The sequence below is a fragment of the Nymphaea colorata genome, chromosome 7 (assembly GCF_008831285.2).
Source record: "Nymphaea colorata isolate Beijing-Zhang1983 chromosome 7, ASM883128v2, whole genome shotgun sequence".
In the NCBI taxonomy this organism is placed as follows: domain Eukaryota; kingdom Viridiplantae; phylum Streptophyta; class Magnoliopsida; order Nymphaeales; family Nymphaeaceae; genus Nymphaea; species Nymphaea colorata.
Genome location: NC_045144.1, coordinates 3,919,180 through 3,937,122, shown reverse-complemented (window position 1 = coordinate 3,937,122; position 17,943 = coordinate 3,919,180). Strand labels below are relative to the sequence as shown.

Sequence of the window (17,943 nt, the reverse complement as noted above, 5' to 3'; positions counted from 1 at the left end):
CCCAGTTCAATTTGAAACTGATAGAAAAATGATATTGACAACATTAGTCCTAACAATTGTAATGATTATTATATATATGTTCATCTCTCCAAGTAAGAGAGGTAGGAAAAGTTTTTTTGTTTTGGAAAAACAAGAGTCGTTTATATGTATACAATACATTTTAATGAGACCCGATCATGCATGTCGATGGATTACATATTTGAAAATGGCTTCGCCGTTTATTTACATAACACTTAAAACGCACTCTTTTGAAGCCCGGCGATGTGAGCAATTAAAAAGGTCTACCATCATTTCCATATATAGTTAATTCATACAGAGAGTATCCTTCTCTGCCAAATGGTTTTCTCATTATTTTTTCCTCTGATTAACGAGCACTGGACGAGAATTTGAACCCCCATACACATACTTCTCCAAATATGTACATTGAGAAAATATTCTCGTTCGATAGTTTCTAAAATGCTATATACATGTCATTTTATTTACCATTGATTAAATTGATAAAATATTTATACTAGTTACCACATAATCTTGATATGTTTGACTCTAACTGGTTAATGCAACAAAGTGCGTACTTAGTCCATTGACTCTTAAACCCTTTGACTTGTGTGCACAAACCTGAAAACCCCAAAAAAATAACAAAGGCGCAATCGTAGGTTGTGATTTCCACCAACCAAAAAAGACTAAATAAAGCATAAAGGAGCGAGGACGTTGACAAAGGAATCGGCAAAAGCAAATTTGAGGGGAAAGTGAAAAACGATCGGGAGGAATACAGAGGCGAGGAGAGGAAGGCGGGCCCTTTTGGTTTGGAGAGGAAAGAATTAATTCTTCGAAGATGGCATCCGACGCACAGGTTCCTTCCTCCTATCCCCACCCCTCCATCATTGTGCGGTTGACTCCACAAGTGGTCGCTTTAATTTACATGGAAAATGAAATAGAAAACGAAAAGGAGAAGGCTAAGACAGACAAATCTAGCGTGAGTGCTCAAGAATCGTTGCACCAAAGGCTATGAATTAATGGCGGTGGTGGTAGTGCGCTTCAGTGGGGGCTGCTCCCAAGCAGCATGCGTAGTACATCATCGATCGTTCGTGCCCGTAATTTCCGGCAGAGTTAAACTCTCAGTCCACTCTCATGAGTATTTAGAAGCGATCGCATAGATTAAATTCCAATAGCATGCGCCTTCTTTCACCTGAACTACCAACTGTCATCCACAAATCCAAAAAGTTTTTTTTTTCCTCTTCGATGACAGGCAAGAGAAATGTATATTTTGTGGACCACGTTACAAATTGCAAACTTTTAAGATATGGTGAGATGTTAAAATGGATTAATTTATAAGACAAACTAATACGCTTATGAATATGACCTTTATGCTTTCTTTATTTCTGCCATTCTTTCATAATTAAAAGTGCTTACTATTTTAGTGCTTGAAAAGTATCTTTTTTGTCGATGCGAAATGAATACCAAAACTGCTGTGTTTCCTGCGAAATTCATTACTAAAGACGTGTTTTTTGAATTCAATTTGATTCACTTGTCTAACAAAATTCACATGCAGTTTTTTGCACTGATAAATTATTATCTTGTTGAAATTAAGATCACGCATGCAAGTAAAACTTGTTCATGCCACGTATGTGGAGAGATCCTTGAAGGTTGCATCTCGGTGGATCAAAAGCATGAAAAGCTTCAGAATGGATTGGACGATCGATGGCACGTAGGCCCTGTTATCCAATTCCAAACGCATGAATTCATTTCGAGTCATTGAAGGCAACGACCGGAGCTGCAGGGAATCCCTCCATGTCATCCGCTGCATCATGCAGGTCTTGTCTAGATGACCTTGTTTTCTAAATAAATAGCTGTACGAAGTCTAGCTCCGCCCTGATCAGTAGGAATCTTGTGGAAGCCATGACAGAGAGCATAGCAGACCATCGCCATACTTCAAATCATTATTGCCCGTTGGATGGGTCAACCAACAAAAAAATAAAAAAAAGATACTCCATTATCGTCTTCCTCAAAGGATGGCCTCAGTCTTAACAAATCACACGCGCACAAAGACATGCGTTGCTGATAAAGAGAATCTAAACACGGACCCGCGCCTCCCTTGATCAAGCGGTCAAGGAATATTTCAAGTTGTGAACACCCTTTCCTGTCTTCCATTATTCTTTCCACAAGGCAACAGCAGATTGTGGACGCTGCTTCCGGAAAAAGCACTGCTGCATGAGTCTTGTTCAGTGAAAGTCAGCCCAGCGGAGGACTAGTGTAAGAAGAAGAAGAAGTTGATAGGAAGAAGGAAGGAAGGAAGGTGGGGAGCAGGAGGTGGAAGGCTAAATGGTGTGCACCATGCGCCGCAAGATCCAGCGAGCCGTGGGACTGGTGAAAGACCACGCATCCCTCACAAGGGCTATGATGTTTTCCGGCAACGGAATCGGTGCCCTGGAGATGGCCGTCGTCCAAGCCACCAGCCACGACGAGTCGGCGCCCGTCGACGACAAGTACGTCCATGAGATCCTTTTCATCGTTTCCAACACCCCGGGCTCCGTCCTCCACCTGGCTTCCTTCCTCACCAAGCGTCTTGAGCGGACTCGCGACGCCGTCGTAGTGCTGAAGTTGCTCATGCTCGTACACCGCCTCCTGCGGGGAGGCCACCGCCGCTTTGAGCAGGACCTGCGCGATACCCACTCATCGGGTGTGCTGAGGCTGAGATTTTACGGTCTCCCGGCTGTTCGAGGAGAAGGCCCGGCAGCCGCTTCCTCCGGTCTCGTCTCCTTCCTCCACGACTACGCGTCGTTTCTCGAGCTGCGGATGGGCTGGTTCATCAACCAGGCCGGCCGTCTCGAGCCCACTGCCGCAACCACGACCACCCAATTCGTCTCCAATATCAGAGCCAACGGAGCAGATGACGAGAAGATTTGGGCGGAGCCGATTTTGACCGTGCTGCCGCGATGCCAAGAGATACTGGACTGCATCGTCCAGTGCTTCCCCGCGTCAGGGATGGTGCGGAGGAACCGCTTGGTTCAGGCGGCGCTGGAGAGCATCCTTAGGGAGAGCTTCCATCTGTACGCCAGCTTCAGTGATGGGGTGGGGACGCTGCTGGACTTGTTGAAGCAAGGGGTCCGGGACTCCGGTCTCGCCCTGCACATTCTGAAGAGGGCGTCTCACCAGAGCTACGAGCTTGTGAGGTTCTTCGACAGCTGCAAGGCAGTCTGCAGCGTCAGATTCGATGATTATCCTAGCGTGAAGATCATCATATCTCGAGAGGATGTCTCCAAGATGGAGGAGCTGCTGAGGGGATGTGTTCCTGCAGGCAGCGAGGCCTCCAAAGTGGTCGACGACGACGACGATGACGACGATGACGACGACGACAATGATGATGGCGATGACGCAGGCGCAGATGTTAGCAGTGGTAGCTCGTCCTCGCCGTCGTCGCCGGGGACAGTCGTCAGCACCAACACGTTCAAGCCCCCTCTGCTATGCACTTCTCCGATGAGGCTCTTCTCCTGCAGGTGGCAGCGGGAGACCAAGGTGAGCACCGAGTGGGTGGTCTTTGACAACGACGACAACAGTGACAAATTAGGGGAGGAGGCAATTAGCTTGGTGCACGCTCATGATGCTGGAAGGAGCTCTTCATGTTGGCGTGGTAACCCCTTCTGTTGAACCTTCGGTGAAGGGAAGTAATTTGCTTGTTTACTGCTTGGACGACAGATCGGTCCCCTACGAAAACAGATATTTTTCCAAGAAAATGAGTTAAAATCATCATTTTTTTTGTTAGTGATTGTGCGTGTGTTTATGTATGTATATAGTTTTATGTATTCTTCTTCTTCACATTTATAATAACCTTGTAATTTAATCATTTGCGCGCACATGAGAGTAGAGCAAGTGCTAATTTTGTTTCATGTGATTATTTTTCTATCAGAATAACCTTGCGTTCATATTCCATTGTACCATCTTTTGGTACCACCACAACGCCAGGAACCCTCTTGTTCGTCTCAATGCACTTATAAGTGGAGTTGGGGGTTTGCATTTTCGTGTGATCTGCACAAACATGAGCAATTCCTTCCCCGTTTAATGATGCAAGACAAAATGAGAAGGTAGCTAGCAGCATATTAGCGTACTGGGGCTTGGATGTATCATTCGGACGGCGCTTCTCACCCGAGCTCTTCCCCTTCTCCGTCAGTACTTATGGTGGGTCTAATTTGTATCATCTAACATACGGCACCTATGGCCATGGAAATTGAATAGATGTGTGTTTCTAAAAGAGCCTCTTTATCTTTATATGTGGTCCATAAGCATAACACCCACGAGAACTGAACTGAACTGATGAACCCCCAAATATAAAGTTTGTGTTAAATTGTTTCTCTCTCAAGCCATGTCATATTGCCTTTTTTTTTTTAGTTCTAGTCGATGTAGCTATAATATTGTTATTGGTGCCTTGGTGCACGAAATGTCGGCAGCACTCTTGGATTGCTTTTTTATCCAGATCTAAGTCTAGCATAACTAAGATGCTAATAGCAAATAACTAAGAAATCACACAAATGCCGCCCGTCCTGAAACTTGAAAATTTTTGCCGAATCCCTTTCGCTCTAATGGTATTGCGTGTGAAAAGATAAAAGAAGCAATGCCTGTTTTGCAGCAACCTTTTGAAATTTCTACTGAGAAGAGTTTATAGATGAAGTATAATTGTAGCTAGCTGCGATACTAAAGACATGATCATTGTTAACCCACGTGACCATGTCTTATATGCATAAGTATAGCTAGGTCGCTCTATAAATGCATAGATCATCGTATATCATCCACACATGATGTCATGTAGATCGCTTTTTACTATGTTTTAGGTAGTGACCCGATTACCGGTGTATTAACAAAAGCAAGAGAAAAGAAGAGACGATTCCGAATAAGTCGATAGTGACGCCACGGTTCTTCTCCGTATGCCTCCCTTTGCTATTGCCTCAGGCAACTTGCAGATGTTAGGTCCAAAAAAAAAAAATTGTACCAACGAAAAATAGAAAATGTTAGTTTTTTTTACTAAACAATTAAAAAAATGAAGTGACCCCACCTTCAAGAAAGATATTTTGGTTTTTCAGTTCGAATGGGTCATTATTTGTCACCCGCCCTATATTCTTGCGATATATTTCCAATGCTTGCGGTATGGAATAAAACCATGCTTTACGCAGAGAAATCTTAGATATTTCCCCTTAAACATTTTGAATATAGACATCACAGCTACACAGTTGATTAAGCATACATTTAATCATATTAAAATCATCAAACATAAGATTTGCAGGGAGCGGCTGGTGAGATAAGCCTAAAAATAACGACTAACCAGGTGCCATTTCTCATTCATTTCCGTAGGCATGCTTTTACTTAACGATGCAGCAACGTGTAAAACATCGCAATACTCTTCTCTGCCCACTGCGATAGAGTTCAACGCCAGCTTCAGGTGAACCAGGAGCATATGTTTCGTTTAGTACAGTTGCTCACTGTACAAATGATTTATTAATTGAGGTTCCAACGCCGGACAACCCTGTACAAATAATCCAGTGCTGGGGATTGACCCCGGAAATATAAAAAGGTCACACTATATATATATATATATATATATATATATATATATATATATATATATATATATATAAAGAGAGAGAGAGAGAGGATGCAACATGAGGACTCCCATGGAGGCCACCAAATCCAAGTTCTCTGACGAATCACGACATTCAACAATATGCATGTGTGGCTTCGGCACTGAGATAACCATCCCAACAATATGCATGCTTGGTTTAACCGAAAAACATAATCGAATCATGGGGGTACTTACGAACATTTCCTGATCAAACGTGGAAACAGAAGAAGCACAATAGCAAATAATGACAGGATTCAACCCAAAACTTGGGCATCAATTCTTGCACCAGGAATGACACAAACTGACAGTCCGAAACCGTCGGAACAGAAAAATTCAACCTAGTTTTGCATGGTCAGATAAAAAAAAAAGGCACCTGAAGAATGCCAACTAAACAAGTTGATAACATTCCATATCACAATCCTACTCACTGGTTCGTACACCTTCTCTGCTTCAAAAAAGGGGCTCCGAAAGCATCCTTCATCTGTCTCTTTAGACTCTCGCCCGTTTGTTGCTGCACGCTGGGCATTTGTACTGCTTAATATGCTCAGCTCTAGCTGGAGTGATCTTCACACACTTTCCATGAAACCATCTTTCGCAGACATCACAACAGATCCAGAATTCATCAGACGCGTAGTTCTCTCCACATGCCCCACAAAGTGCATCACCATGCTCATCATCCTCTTCATCCCCACTCTCCTCGTCGTCCCTTGCTGGAGGTGCCTTTGTTAACTTCGTTTGAGGCTCTGGTTGCCGTGGTTGCTGAAACAGAGAAGTGGGACATAATGTGAACTTAACCATAAGAAGAGCTAATATTTGAGAAGGATGAAAATCACAAACTAATGTTGAACCACCGTCTTTACACTTGTCTTGCTCTTGCTGCTGCTATTAGTTGTGACCGTTGACTTCTCTCTTGCTTGCTTCTTGGCGACTCCAGTCACCACCTCAAATATCGTTGGGAGATCATTCATCATATTGAAAAGCCTCCTCCTGCAAACACATATCAGGTGGTGACAAGGAGAAAAAGGACGGCATATCAAAAAATAAATCCTGGGTCACTGTGATCAATTACAAAGGAGATTCATATGACATTAATGTTAAAGAACGTGTCTACCTCTGTTCCATGCACATGGAGGTATTTTCACTAGAATTTTAATCAGCGTTGCAAAAATTCGCCCCTTCTGATTCATTGCAGGAGAGGACTTGAGGGGCCCTAAAAAATGAACCAATTTTTGCCAAAAATGGCCGAAACCAGGCCTGATGCTCTGATTCTTCTCCATCAATCCATCAATCTTCTTATTTGGCCACTCCTTTGTCAGACAGTCGTCACCATCTTCTTATTACTACTACTACTACCACTAACCATTATTATAAGCTATTGTTGCTCATATTTTGTTGTTTTAAAATTTTATCATCTTTTGATTTTTTCAAGGTGTTTATACTTATTCCTTATTTTCTGAATTTTTACTTTTTCCAATTTTCATGATTACTTCTTATCCTTTAAAAAGATTTAAGTTAAAAGCACATTGCTTAGTCAATCCAACTCACAAACAATTCTGATTCCAATTTGATTCAACCAATTCCCTAAATCGTTGGGCTCTGCAATTATATTCAGAGACTGAATTTAGCAAATTGATCTTAGGTAATAAAAAAAAAAGGGCCACATGAGTCCTAAATTCAAGCTCTATGTGCATTAATCATGAAACCCAAGAAAATAATAATGATGCACCAAACAGACACATTAAAATCCTCCATCCAATTCGTTCACAAACTGAAATGCATCCTACAAAACTCAATGACCTTTTGGATATGCAGCTGAGAACGAGAACTTTAAATGTCAATTTTACTGGCATAAATCAAATGAAACCTAAGGAATCATCAATCTGTTGATATCACCATTGGAGCAGTAGAAGTAAAAAGGCAGACCACCTTTCACAGATCCAGTGATGGTTGAAGAACATCGTCGAACATGTAAAACGGATGTCATGCAAGCTCCAAGGTACTATCATGTTTGAAAAATGAAAATTATCATCAATAATAGCATGAACCCAGGATATTCTATGCAAACAGCTAAGCAATTAATCATTATCTCAGGCTCTCAGTAATGCATCAAGATCAACCTTTTAAGATCAAGTAGTCACAACCATACATTGAATACAGGAGGATACTGCATCAATGAAAGAAGCAAAAGAACTTTCAGTCTGATATCAGAGGGACCATCCAATAAAGTTTCTTCGTTTTAACAAGTCCTTGTTCAAGAGCCAGGTGTGGATATAGCATTTGTTTACTCCACATATACAAGTGATTGATTCACATAAAATCTTCAGTTTTTGAAGAACCGGGAGCTGCAAGAATATCACCAGAGCACCAGCATGGAAGAAGCTCATATGTTATCTCCTAACCTACATAATTAGAAGTGCCAGGCAGGAGTAGGCAGCAAACCACCCAAAAAAAGCCGAGGTGAGACAATAGTAACTCCTCTTTTTTACAGAAAATATATGGAGAAAAGGGGGGAAAATGAAGAAGAAAAGGAGGAAAAGGGAGAAAAGTGAGGGTTTTGAAATCCTTCACCTCAAAAAATATATTAGAAGATAGAACAAACAAAAAAATTAGACTTCTAGCACTAAAATCTTAAAAAATTATATATATATATATATATATATATATATATATATAGCATTGTTCCTAGCTGCATTTAACAGTCCTGTAGCTGTAATCAAGAGCACGCACCATAATAACCTAGACTTCCTCCTTTGGCTCACCTAGAAGGGCTAACTTACAGGCCAATTCACAACATCTTGGTGACAACCTTGCATGGGGACTTCCTGATCGAGAATAAAAGGGCTTGACAAAACATGAAGATTGTAGAGTTTTACAACTACACATCTCACCACTAAAAAAAATCAATCTCCATACTTTCCTCAAGTGGAACAGAATGTCCATATCTATGTCACATGGGTACGGGTACGGGTGTGGGTGCGGGTATGGACCATTTTCAAAAAACTTGGGTGCAGGGTTACGGCCGTACACACACACACACACACACACATATATATATATATCAAAAAATTACAAACAGAAATCGTGTTATTGGAAGAAAGAGCTCGCAGTCTCGCAGACCTTCGTCACTCTTTCTCATGACAAGCAAGTTTGAACAATTTTCGATTCAGAAAATTGAAAAACGAAGAGCAGCTAGGTAAAAGGAGGAAGGGGAAAACCAGAAAAGTCAATCTCGCAAATTTACTGTCAGCCCCTTTACTGCGACTCAAAGAAAGGAAGTCTTCTGACACAGCGATGAATTAGTTCCCTGAAGCCCTACATGGTCTTAACAAAAGAAAGAAGATGAAGAAAAACGTAAACTGGGATTGAACTGAGGCGGTCCTCAAACAAGTCCTAGGTAAAACGGAAGATTAGAGGACAAGAACAAACTCAACACAGTGAACCATCTGCAGCTGCTCGCTTACACCATTTTCCCTTATTAACACAGCAGCAACCACAAAATATATAGTCATTCATGAACGGAAGAACGAAGCTCCATCAAGCAGTCAATAATGATTAGAAAGGCACATATGAGAAAACAGAAGAACAAAAAACAAAGAAAGGAGCTCGATCTTCACAAAACCCTAAAAATAAAGCAAAACCAAAAGAAAGAGCTCCGCGAAGAGGAAGAAGCAGAACCGTCGAGTTGAATCGCCATTTGCCTCCCGTCGTCGGTCTCTATCGGTGAAGAAGAAGAAGACGAAGTGAAGAAGAACCATCAACAAAAGAATTTGATGGGTTTCGATGTTTTTAACGTGAAAAATGTAAAAAAACATTAAAAAGTAAAACACGTTAAAAATTGAAAGCAGACAATTTTGTTGACCGAGTCCAAAAATGGATGGACTCGACCTCGGGTACATTGACCGTACCCGATGCAGTCAATGGAGTACCCGAGCCGCACCCGACGCCGCACCCCCACCCGTACCAGTGTTGTACTAGTACGGTGCGTGTACTGCTCCTTCAGAGCAGTACCCGTGTTACATAGGTCCATATTGATGTACCCATCACAAGATCTTGTATAGTCCATAAGGATGCCCTTGCTATTAGCATTCTAACCACTAGACTCAAAGACATTCATCTGAAGCAAATTCTTTTCATGACTCAAAGTATCTTCTGAACTATGTTGCAAGTACACTGAAATGAGTCCCAGATATGGCAAAAAACAAAAAAGGTAGACACCTGTAGCACAAGCGTTAAGTCTCTTCAGTGATCTTACTAGCGACAGTTTGGACCCTTGAATGGCTTTAACCATGGTCCAGAACTCAAGAAAAGAATATGGGTGATTACCAAAAATGGTAACCATCTTTTCTCAGAAAGAAGATCTAGACACTAGGATCAGTTAAAAGGCTTAACTGGTCCTAGAATAGTGTATATAAAACTGTTAGACACGGATCCCACATGCTTATGAAGTGTCCAAATAACAGGGCTAGTTTAGTATAAGATGCAGCCAGACATCTATGACACCCTCTTTTTCAGGTTCCCATGGCTGATAGGATGCCCAACCATGAGAAGACCAAAGGAACCGTTCTTGATGTCACCAAGTTCCTCCAAAGTGGATCCACTTGATCTCCAACATACAAAAGGTAGTCATCCAAATAGAATGTAAACTCCACGTGCATGTCTCCAGTCTAGAACCAAGAAATTTGATGTATCCAAGTTCCTGCATCTCAACAGCCACCAGAGGCTCCTGAAATCGCTAATCCTTCCATTTCGAAGCAAGGCAATCTGGGAGAGTCTTATACATCAACATACACAAACATGCAGCAGTAAGGTCATGAAGCATGAGCTCCATAAAATAATAGTTCTGCATTTGTTACAAAGTACTCTGATAATCCAAGTTTGTCAAATTTGACCACACAATCATCTGATGGTCCTTCCATATATATAGCCACCAGTTGCACAATGTCAAGCACCCTTGCGAACTAGGGTAGTATTTCTATCAGCATTGGCATCATTGCGATTCAATGACCAGCTTGATTTACAGCTTACCGCATAGCCGCATATATACAACACATCACTCATGATTCAACTTGTAAGCATCTGCTGCTTACATCATCAATATCCAACATTCCCTGTGCACTTGCTGTCAAGCCTATCCTGACCCTTTCCACACATCCTACCTGAATCCTTCTCCACTTCAGCTTTTCCAGAACCAGAAACAACAAAACATATCGTGGTCAGGTTACTGGGACACTCCTTCTGGCCAACCATGTAAGGCAGACACTACAAGGAGATTACCACACCCAAGTCTATGCACTAGGTGTTGGTATGGCCGTATGCACACAGACTTGTCAAATATAATGCACATACATATCAGCTGCAATCACAAAAACTTGTGCAATGTGCAAACCTTTCATGGACAGGTACATATGGATTCAGCTCTTCACTCAAAATTATCAAAGGCACCACAGTTCATAAACATACAAATTCATATGGTTTTGTTAATAACCAAGCACAAAATATCCAAAGCATCTATTCCAACAGATATTCCAATCCCCTGTAGCCTGTTTTACTCTGTATGCAGAAAGGGTTAGAGAAACTGAGGCAAAAGGTGATAAGACTTAGGCATATAAGATATTATAACTTTCAGAAAATCTTTAACATGAAAACATTCACTAGCAATTCTCAAATATGGAACATCACTAACAACCACTCTTCATTATACCATTCAAGTTTTATAAGGAGGAAAGATTCAGAAATTTGATTCCTACAACCATATAAAGTGCAATTTTGCAAGTTTTGATGTCAATTTTCCAAGTAGCAAGATCCTTAGATATTGAATAAGACCATCCTCATTCCAGGATGGTCGAACCAGCTTTCTTACTATAATATTCTTTTAAAAGCTAACCATATAATTTGATCTTCATGTGCCTCAAAGTTCAAACATAATGAATTAAAATAAGAATCATACTTTCATATATTTAAATAGGATCCTATAAGTCAAAATATTTAGATTTTAGACCAACGGCTTCAAAACCTTGGTATTAATTACCTTATCCAAATATACATAAAAGTATAATGTTAACATAAATATTACATCCATACTTCACTTTATGAGTTTGTACACTGCCATCAGGGCGATCCTACACATTCTTATTCCTAAATTTTTGGGTGTATTGAACCCATCTGTGACTACACAACGAAGAATAAAATGCCAGAGAATAGGCTAGAAGTCCTATCTGGGATAACACAATCAAAGAATTCTATAACCCATATCCATGCAGCAAGTTTGTAAACAAAAGTAGAAAAAATATGATTTCCAAGTTGCAGATGGCTCCTTGGCCCCTTTCATTCCATGAATATATGTATTTGTGTATGTGCATGACCAAGCATGTGTGAAGAACATATGCTGGTGCGTTATTACTTTTGTCCACCTACGGATCATATGTTCAATCAAACTGTATGGATTTTATGGTGTGGCTTACTCTAACATACTATGGCTTAATCACCTTGAATGTGATATCAATGTTGTCAAAAGTAGCAGAAGCAGCCTAGGCGGTAGATTGAGCTTAGAAACTAGGAGCATTAAGCAGGACTCAGTTCACTAAGTGCCGTCTTTGACCCAATCAATAAACAAACCAATAAAATGCAATAATAAATTTTAAAAGCAACAGAAAACAGAAGTGCCCTCTGTGAAAAACATGACTATCCACTCATAACAAAAAGCAATTAAAATGCATGATATCACTAACACTCTATAGTCTATACATCCCATAAAATCATAAGAAACATAACTAAAAGCACAATGATCAAATTTAATAAAGTGAAAAATTAAAATTTAAAGATTATATAACCCAGGGAGAGCAAGTTTACAAGTTAACACCAATGTCTTTCAATGTTATAGAACATAAACATTCCTCTAACTTCCTAAATACCAACTAATTAGCAACCTATTTGCAATTTATGAAACCTAAAATTACCAATCTAATAATCTTTCTTTAAAAAAGGAGGAACTCCAATGCCGACATAGCCACAGGTTTCATATTAACATTATGAACTATGATTGCAACTACAACCACTAAAAATAAATAAATGTATATGCAAAATCATATGCAACATCAAAATATGAGGAAAATAAAATCGGAATAAAAAGGAGGAGAAAAAAAAAACCTCAAAGGGAAAGAGATAAAGAAAAGAAACGGGAAATTGACTCTGGGCAGAAAAAAAAGAGAAAGAGGAGAAAGAACTAACTAGTTGAAGAAGAAAGCATCTATGTTTTGGGGCACCTAACTGCCCAGACATTTTCATGTGGTATGCACACATGTGCTGTGCTACCAACACCAACATGTCAAAAAAATGCAGTTGTTTTTCCAAAAGTCAGACTATCAGAGTGCTCCTCCCACCATCTAGACAAAAGCTGATGGTTTATTTTGGTTGGTTCATCAGCATAATTTGAATTGGGTTTAAGATTAGATTGTGGGCCTCACACTAATAGTCAATCTACAGAATTAGCCAAGCCTTGAGGCCTTGAAGCAGCTTCAACAAAATAGTGTATTATAAGTTTCAACTTCCAACATCAGGAAACATCAAAATTTCAGTACTTGTAAATAAGGAAGTGCCTCAAAAATGGCATAGTACCATGTCAGGTTTGTCCTTCAGACATGAAAATAATAAATAAATAATAATACACAAGAACTAAAAAGTTAGCTTTTCCCTTCGCCTTTAACACATGAAAGTAGTGAACAAACCATACGTCCATGCAGACAAGAACCAAAGGCTAGTTTTTGGGGCTATTAATCCTTGTTTGATACGAGAAGAAGAAAAAAGGGAAAAGAGGAAGTCAAGAAGAAGGTCATCTTTTCCTTTTTTCCTCTCCACCTCTCCCTTCTTTTCTTTCTTCTTGCTACATCACCCCACGATCTTTTCTTTCCCTTTTCTTCTTTTGTTCTTCAACTTGCTCCCACAATGTTCCCCATCCCTTGCAGAAAATGGTGAGCAAGAGACATGACACCAATTGCCAATGAAGCAAAGTCATGCCAAGGTATTTTTACATAACTTTTTAGGACAGCAACCATGCAAATAAGTTACGAAATCACTTGAAGCATGTCAGATACAAAGTGCACGCTATACATGCGACCATGTTGATAGCAGAGAGAGAAATAAAACTTGTGCAGACAATAGAAATAACTCTACATTCTTCTGCTACTTTGAACTTTGAAGAGACAGCAAACAAGCCACAACATGAAAACTGGATACCAAGTAGCCGCTTAATTTTTTGTATCAGCAATATAATTTACAAAACACAATTAAGTTTTATGTAGTATTGTAACAATAGTAGTTTAATATCTTTAACTGGTTATCGTAAATGAGCAACTTTTCAAGAGTTGTCGCCAAAAGTTATCAGAAGGGATCTCAATCAGGTTGCAACATACAGAGGTCAATTACAAATTACTTGTAAAGAATAGGGGGACATAATGACAAAGACCTCACATTATGGAAGCCTTAGCCTCAATATGATGTTCTAAGTCGAGCTGCACCAAAATGGAGTAAAGGAAGCAACCTAAAAGTTGCAGTTTACAGCAAAGACTGCAAATACTAAAACAACAATTGATTGGTGTTCTCCGGTGCATGGAACTCCCATTGGTGCATTCCAGGTGTGATCATCAGCTGGAATGCAAATAAAGGATACAGAGATCGCATCCCCTTTGTGATAGCGAATGCCTAGATGGTTTCTCCATAGTTCCACCAAATCTGGTAGAACAATGGAACAGAAGACTGTATCTTGTGGCATGGGGTTCCATTCATTGAGTCAAAAGTCCTGTAAGGGACACATAAATAAAAAGCAACAGAATGAGGTTAATTAATGACATCGAACACCTAATAAGTTACAATGGATATGAACTTATTAAGCTCCCTTGGTTAAAGTCATCTGGAAAGCATGACACGAACACCCTCCTTCCAGTCACGATCTCTATCATCCAATAGGATACTGAATTACTCGATTAGATTTATTTCTCCTTGCCTTCTTTTTGCTATATCTGAACTTCTCAATGACTTGACCAAGTGATTATCAGGAGCCCAACTATTGCCACTTGCTGAAAGCTTGTAAAGAGGAGAGAGGAGGAAATAGGACAAACAACAGATACAAGACACAAGGAGAGTGAAGGCTCAAAATAGAATAACTTCAAAAAGTCGAAGGACATGGGAGCAAAGCCTAGTCAATAGACTCAATACTGACTGATGGATTAAAAGCAACCAGAAAAGATTCATATTTAAGATATGCATACACATAATACATGTTAACATAAAATCACAGTTACAATATCAAAAAAAGGTAGACCCATTTCTATCAAAGAAAAAGGAGAACAACATGCTATGACTGTAACTGCTCTTGAAGGAAAAAAGGGAAGTAGGGGGAGGAAGAGGAAGGAAAAAGAACCAAAAAAATGAACACACAAACACACTCATCTTCTGGCTGATGAGTATAACATGCATATCCTCATCTTATTGGGCAAGCACTTGTGTCATATAATAAAAGCAATTTGTCCACATAAAGTTTTTACCATGGAAAAAAATGATAATATTTTTAAAGAAATTATAAGGAACCACATAAAGGAAGATGCTCAGAACCATAAGAAGAAAAGCTAACATAGCCCCACCTTAGTCAAAAGGTCTGGTCTAAATTGCAAAGGGCCACTACTAATACCTGTTTCCCTCCTAAACTACCACACCTCTCCCGGGAAACACCAATGCCCACTGAGACAAATGGTTGTTCAGGGAACAAGATAACATAGCAACAGCCAAAACTAAGTAAATAGTACCCACATCTCTTGGACACTAAAACTGACTTCATATAAGATTCTTTATCAAAATTTTACAATATATTACAATGAAATCGCGTCAAACCAGAAATGACATTGCTGTTGACACGGGGTATTGATCTATGGATATATAGATATATGGATCTTAGTGACATAAAACAAATGATTCAGCAACACAGCAATTTATCAAAATTAAAGTAGCCTGAATATCGTGAAAAGCAAAACCCTATCACTGTGTTCTTGTAATTCCATTGACATTAAATGGTCAATACTTATGCTGTCAATGCAACTTCCAATTCACATGCGGAAGTCTGTAACTAGCAAAGCTAGCTCGTGAATACCACACGAGGAAACAAAAAACATTGATAACAACATTTCAGAATTAATGGGCAAACGCCAAAAAGGACAAAAAGGAAGATTCTAAACTTAATTCATAGACAGGAACTTGACGATCAAAACTTTGTAAATAGCCCGCATAATCTGTACAAAGAAAATGTGTATGTAAGCGGCATCCTGATGATGAGATATGATTTCGTATAAGATGATGCAGCACAAAGTAAGTGTCAAATAGGAAACAAATTTTTACGATTAAAGATGGTGGATCCGTATACATAAGATACATCCGAACCGACAATTATGGCGTGAATGGACATGCATAATGTAGTATTAAAAGTGTTTGAAAAATGAGTAAAGCTACAGTAAGTAGATGAAAAGAATGTATGCAATATAAGATGGACAGTTTTAAAGGTCAACGAAGAGAATTAATAAAGGGTAAGATTACCTGTCGTTCTTGTCGAAGCCAAAGCGAGCCCCAAAGTAGAAAGCAACAGCCAACAGCCAGGCATCACTATGAACGGCCACAAGAGACAACCAATCTTTTTCTTGCATGCCATCCCTAGCGAAGTTGATTCCAAGAGCTGGTTCAGGGAGCTCGGGAGGAACCTCCTCGGCGGGGAGATTGACTTCCCAGGACTCATTCGGGAAACCATAGAGACACAGGTTCTCTTTCTCTGAGAAAAGGGAACCAAAAAAAAACATCAGCAAAACAGGCATTTAAGAAGCAGCCGGCTAATGTCAGCCAACCACCCCCAAAAGAAGAAGGAGAACATAGTCAGAGACAAAGGGGATAGATAGAAGGCAAGCGACCCAAGTACAGTCTTAAGCATTCGCAGAGAAGAGATAATAAAAAGAAAATCAAGGCGAAAACAAAGTTCACCTGGATCACATTGCTGGTAAAACTTCTCGACATCTGCCAAGAAATCATCAAAGGTATTAGCCACCGAACGCAGAGAGAGAGAGAGAGAGAGAGAGAGAGAGAGAGAGAGAGAGAGAGAGAGAGAGAGGGACCGGTAGTTAGAGCCTTAATCATTCCGGCACGTCGACCCCTGAAATCCTTAAAAACCTCCTCGACAGTGCGAGGGTTATAATGACCCGACCCTCCTTCCATGCTCCCCTTACTCCTCCTACTGCTTGCCGCGCTCACCTATACGCGAAAAGTTCGATTGAGTTTCACGATAGAGAGGATTTGAATCCAACAACGGTTCTCCACAGCGAGCGAGCGAGCTAGAGAGAGGGAGGGAGGAAATCGATCGTGTCAAGGTTTCCTGTTTTAGAAGAGGACGCCTAGGACCAGGAGGTTCAGAGGAGAATCGGAGAACAAGGGTCTGACCATGACGGTCTCCATTTGGTTAGGGTTCCTGAGGAGCACCAAGTGAGGTAGCGGAAAGGAGGAGAGAGTGATTCAATTACGGAGACAACCGTCGTCTTCGTCGTCGTCGTCGCTAGCGCGAGCAATAGGAAGCATGAGAGAGGAGGGACTTGCTCGCTTCCGATATTGATACTAAGCGTTCTCCGCCCTTTTGCTTTTTCTTTGGCCTGTTTTTCTGTTTTTCCCTTTTCTATATACCTTTGGGGCTCCAAATGTGGGCCGATACGCGCTCTTTTCTTCCCCGAATCAAGCGGCTCAACTGCGAATCGGACGGTTTCAAATTGAGTCTAGAGTTAGTTGCGCAGCCTCATACGTCGTTGCTGTTCTTTCTCTTTTTCGTTCCATTTATTCTCTCACTTTATTAAACCTTCTAAGTTGTTGTCATTCGACTTGCTTCATCTCATTTTCGGCTAATGTATGTGTATCTTACAATGCAACGGTCGTAATAATGTAATTAATAATATTATATCATATATGATATTTTCACCAATTCAACTTAGTCATCTCCAACTTGAGCATGATTAATGAAATAAGATACCTACGTCCCGTCACCATTAACAAGTTTAGTGGTCGTTAGTTTGTGTTGACCTTTTTAGAATTGATACATGTTTAACTATATCCAATTCGTTGAATTTTTCTATTATTTACATTAATGAACAAATGCATTTTTTATTAATGGTGCAAACTGCAAAATTTAAACTATCACTATTTTTTTTTAGAATGTATTTATTTGTTATTAATAGTAGAAAGTTATGCAAGGGAAACTCAGTTGTATTGGCTGACCTATACATATTTTTCGTATGGAAAATGGTAAATTTAAACTAATTAAG

At 40.1% G+C, this 17,943-nt stretch overlaps 2 protein-coding genes across 3 annotated transcripts; one reads left to right on the top strand and one right to left on the bottom strand.

Moving 5' to 3' along the window:
• The first annotated feature begins 2,142 nt into the window (after nucleotides 1–2,142).
• Nucleotides 2,143–3,884, top strand: LOC116257817 (putative clathrin assembly protein At1g33340). The gene has a single exon (XM_031634812.2). The coding sequence runs from the start codon at nucleotides 2,320–2,322 to the stop codon at nucleotides 3,643–3,645; it is 1,326 nt and encodes a 441-aa protein (XP_031490672.1). The 5' UTR covers nucleotides 2,143–2,319; the 3' UTR covers nucleotides 3,646–3,884.
• A 1,941-nt stretch (nucleotides 3,885–5,825) lies between these two features.
• LOC116257496 (PHD finger protein ALFIN-LIKE 4-like) lies at nucleotides 5,826–17,291 on the bottom strand. 2 transcript variants are annotated; one of them, XM_031634304.2, is made up of 5 exons: nucleotides 16,753–17,291; nucleotides 16,622–16,654; nucleotides 16,187–16,415; nucleotides 6,460–6,595; nucleotides 5,826–6,367 (listed from the first exon to the last, which is right to left on the bottom strand). In XM_031634304.2, exons 1-5 carry the CDS (start codon nucleotides 16,850–16,852, stop codon nucleotides 6,098–6,100), a joined length of 768 nt encoding a protein of 255 aa, XP_031490164.1. In that variant the 5' UTR covers nucleotides 16,853–17,291; the 3' UTR covers nucleotides 5,826–6,097. The 2 variants fall into 2 exon arrangements, with proteins under 2 accessions (XP_031490164.1, XP_031490165.1); XM_031634305.2 differs by having other exon boundaries at nucleotides 6,469–6,595; nucleotides 16,753–17,290.
• Between the last annotated feature and the right edge of the window lie 652 nt (nucleotides 17,292–17,943).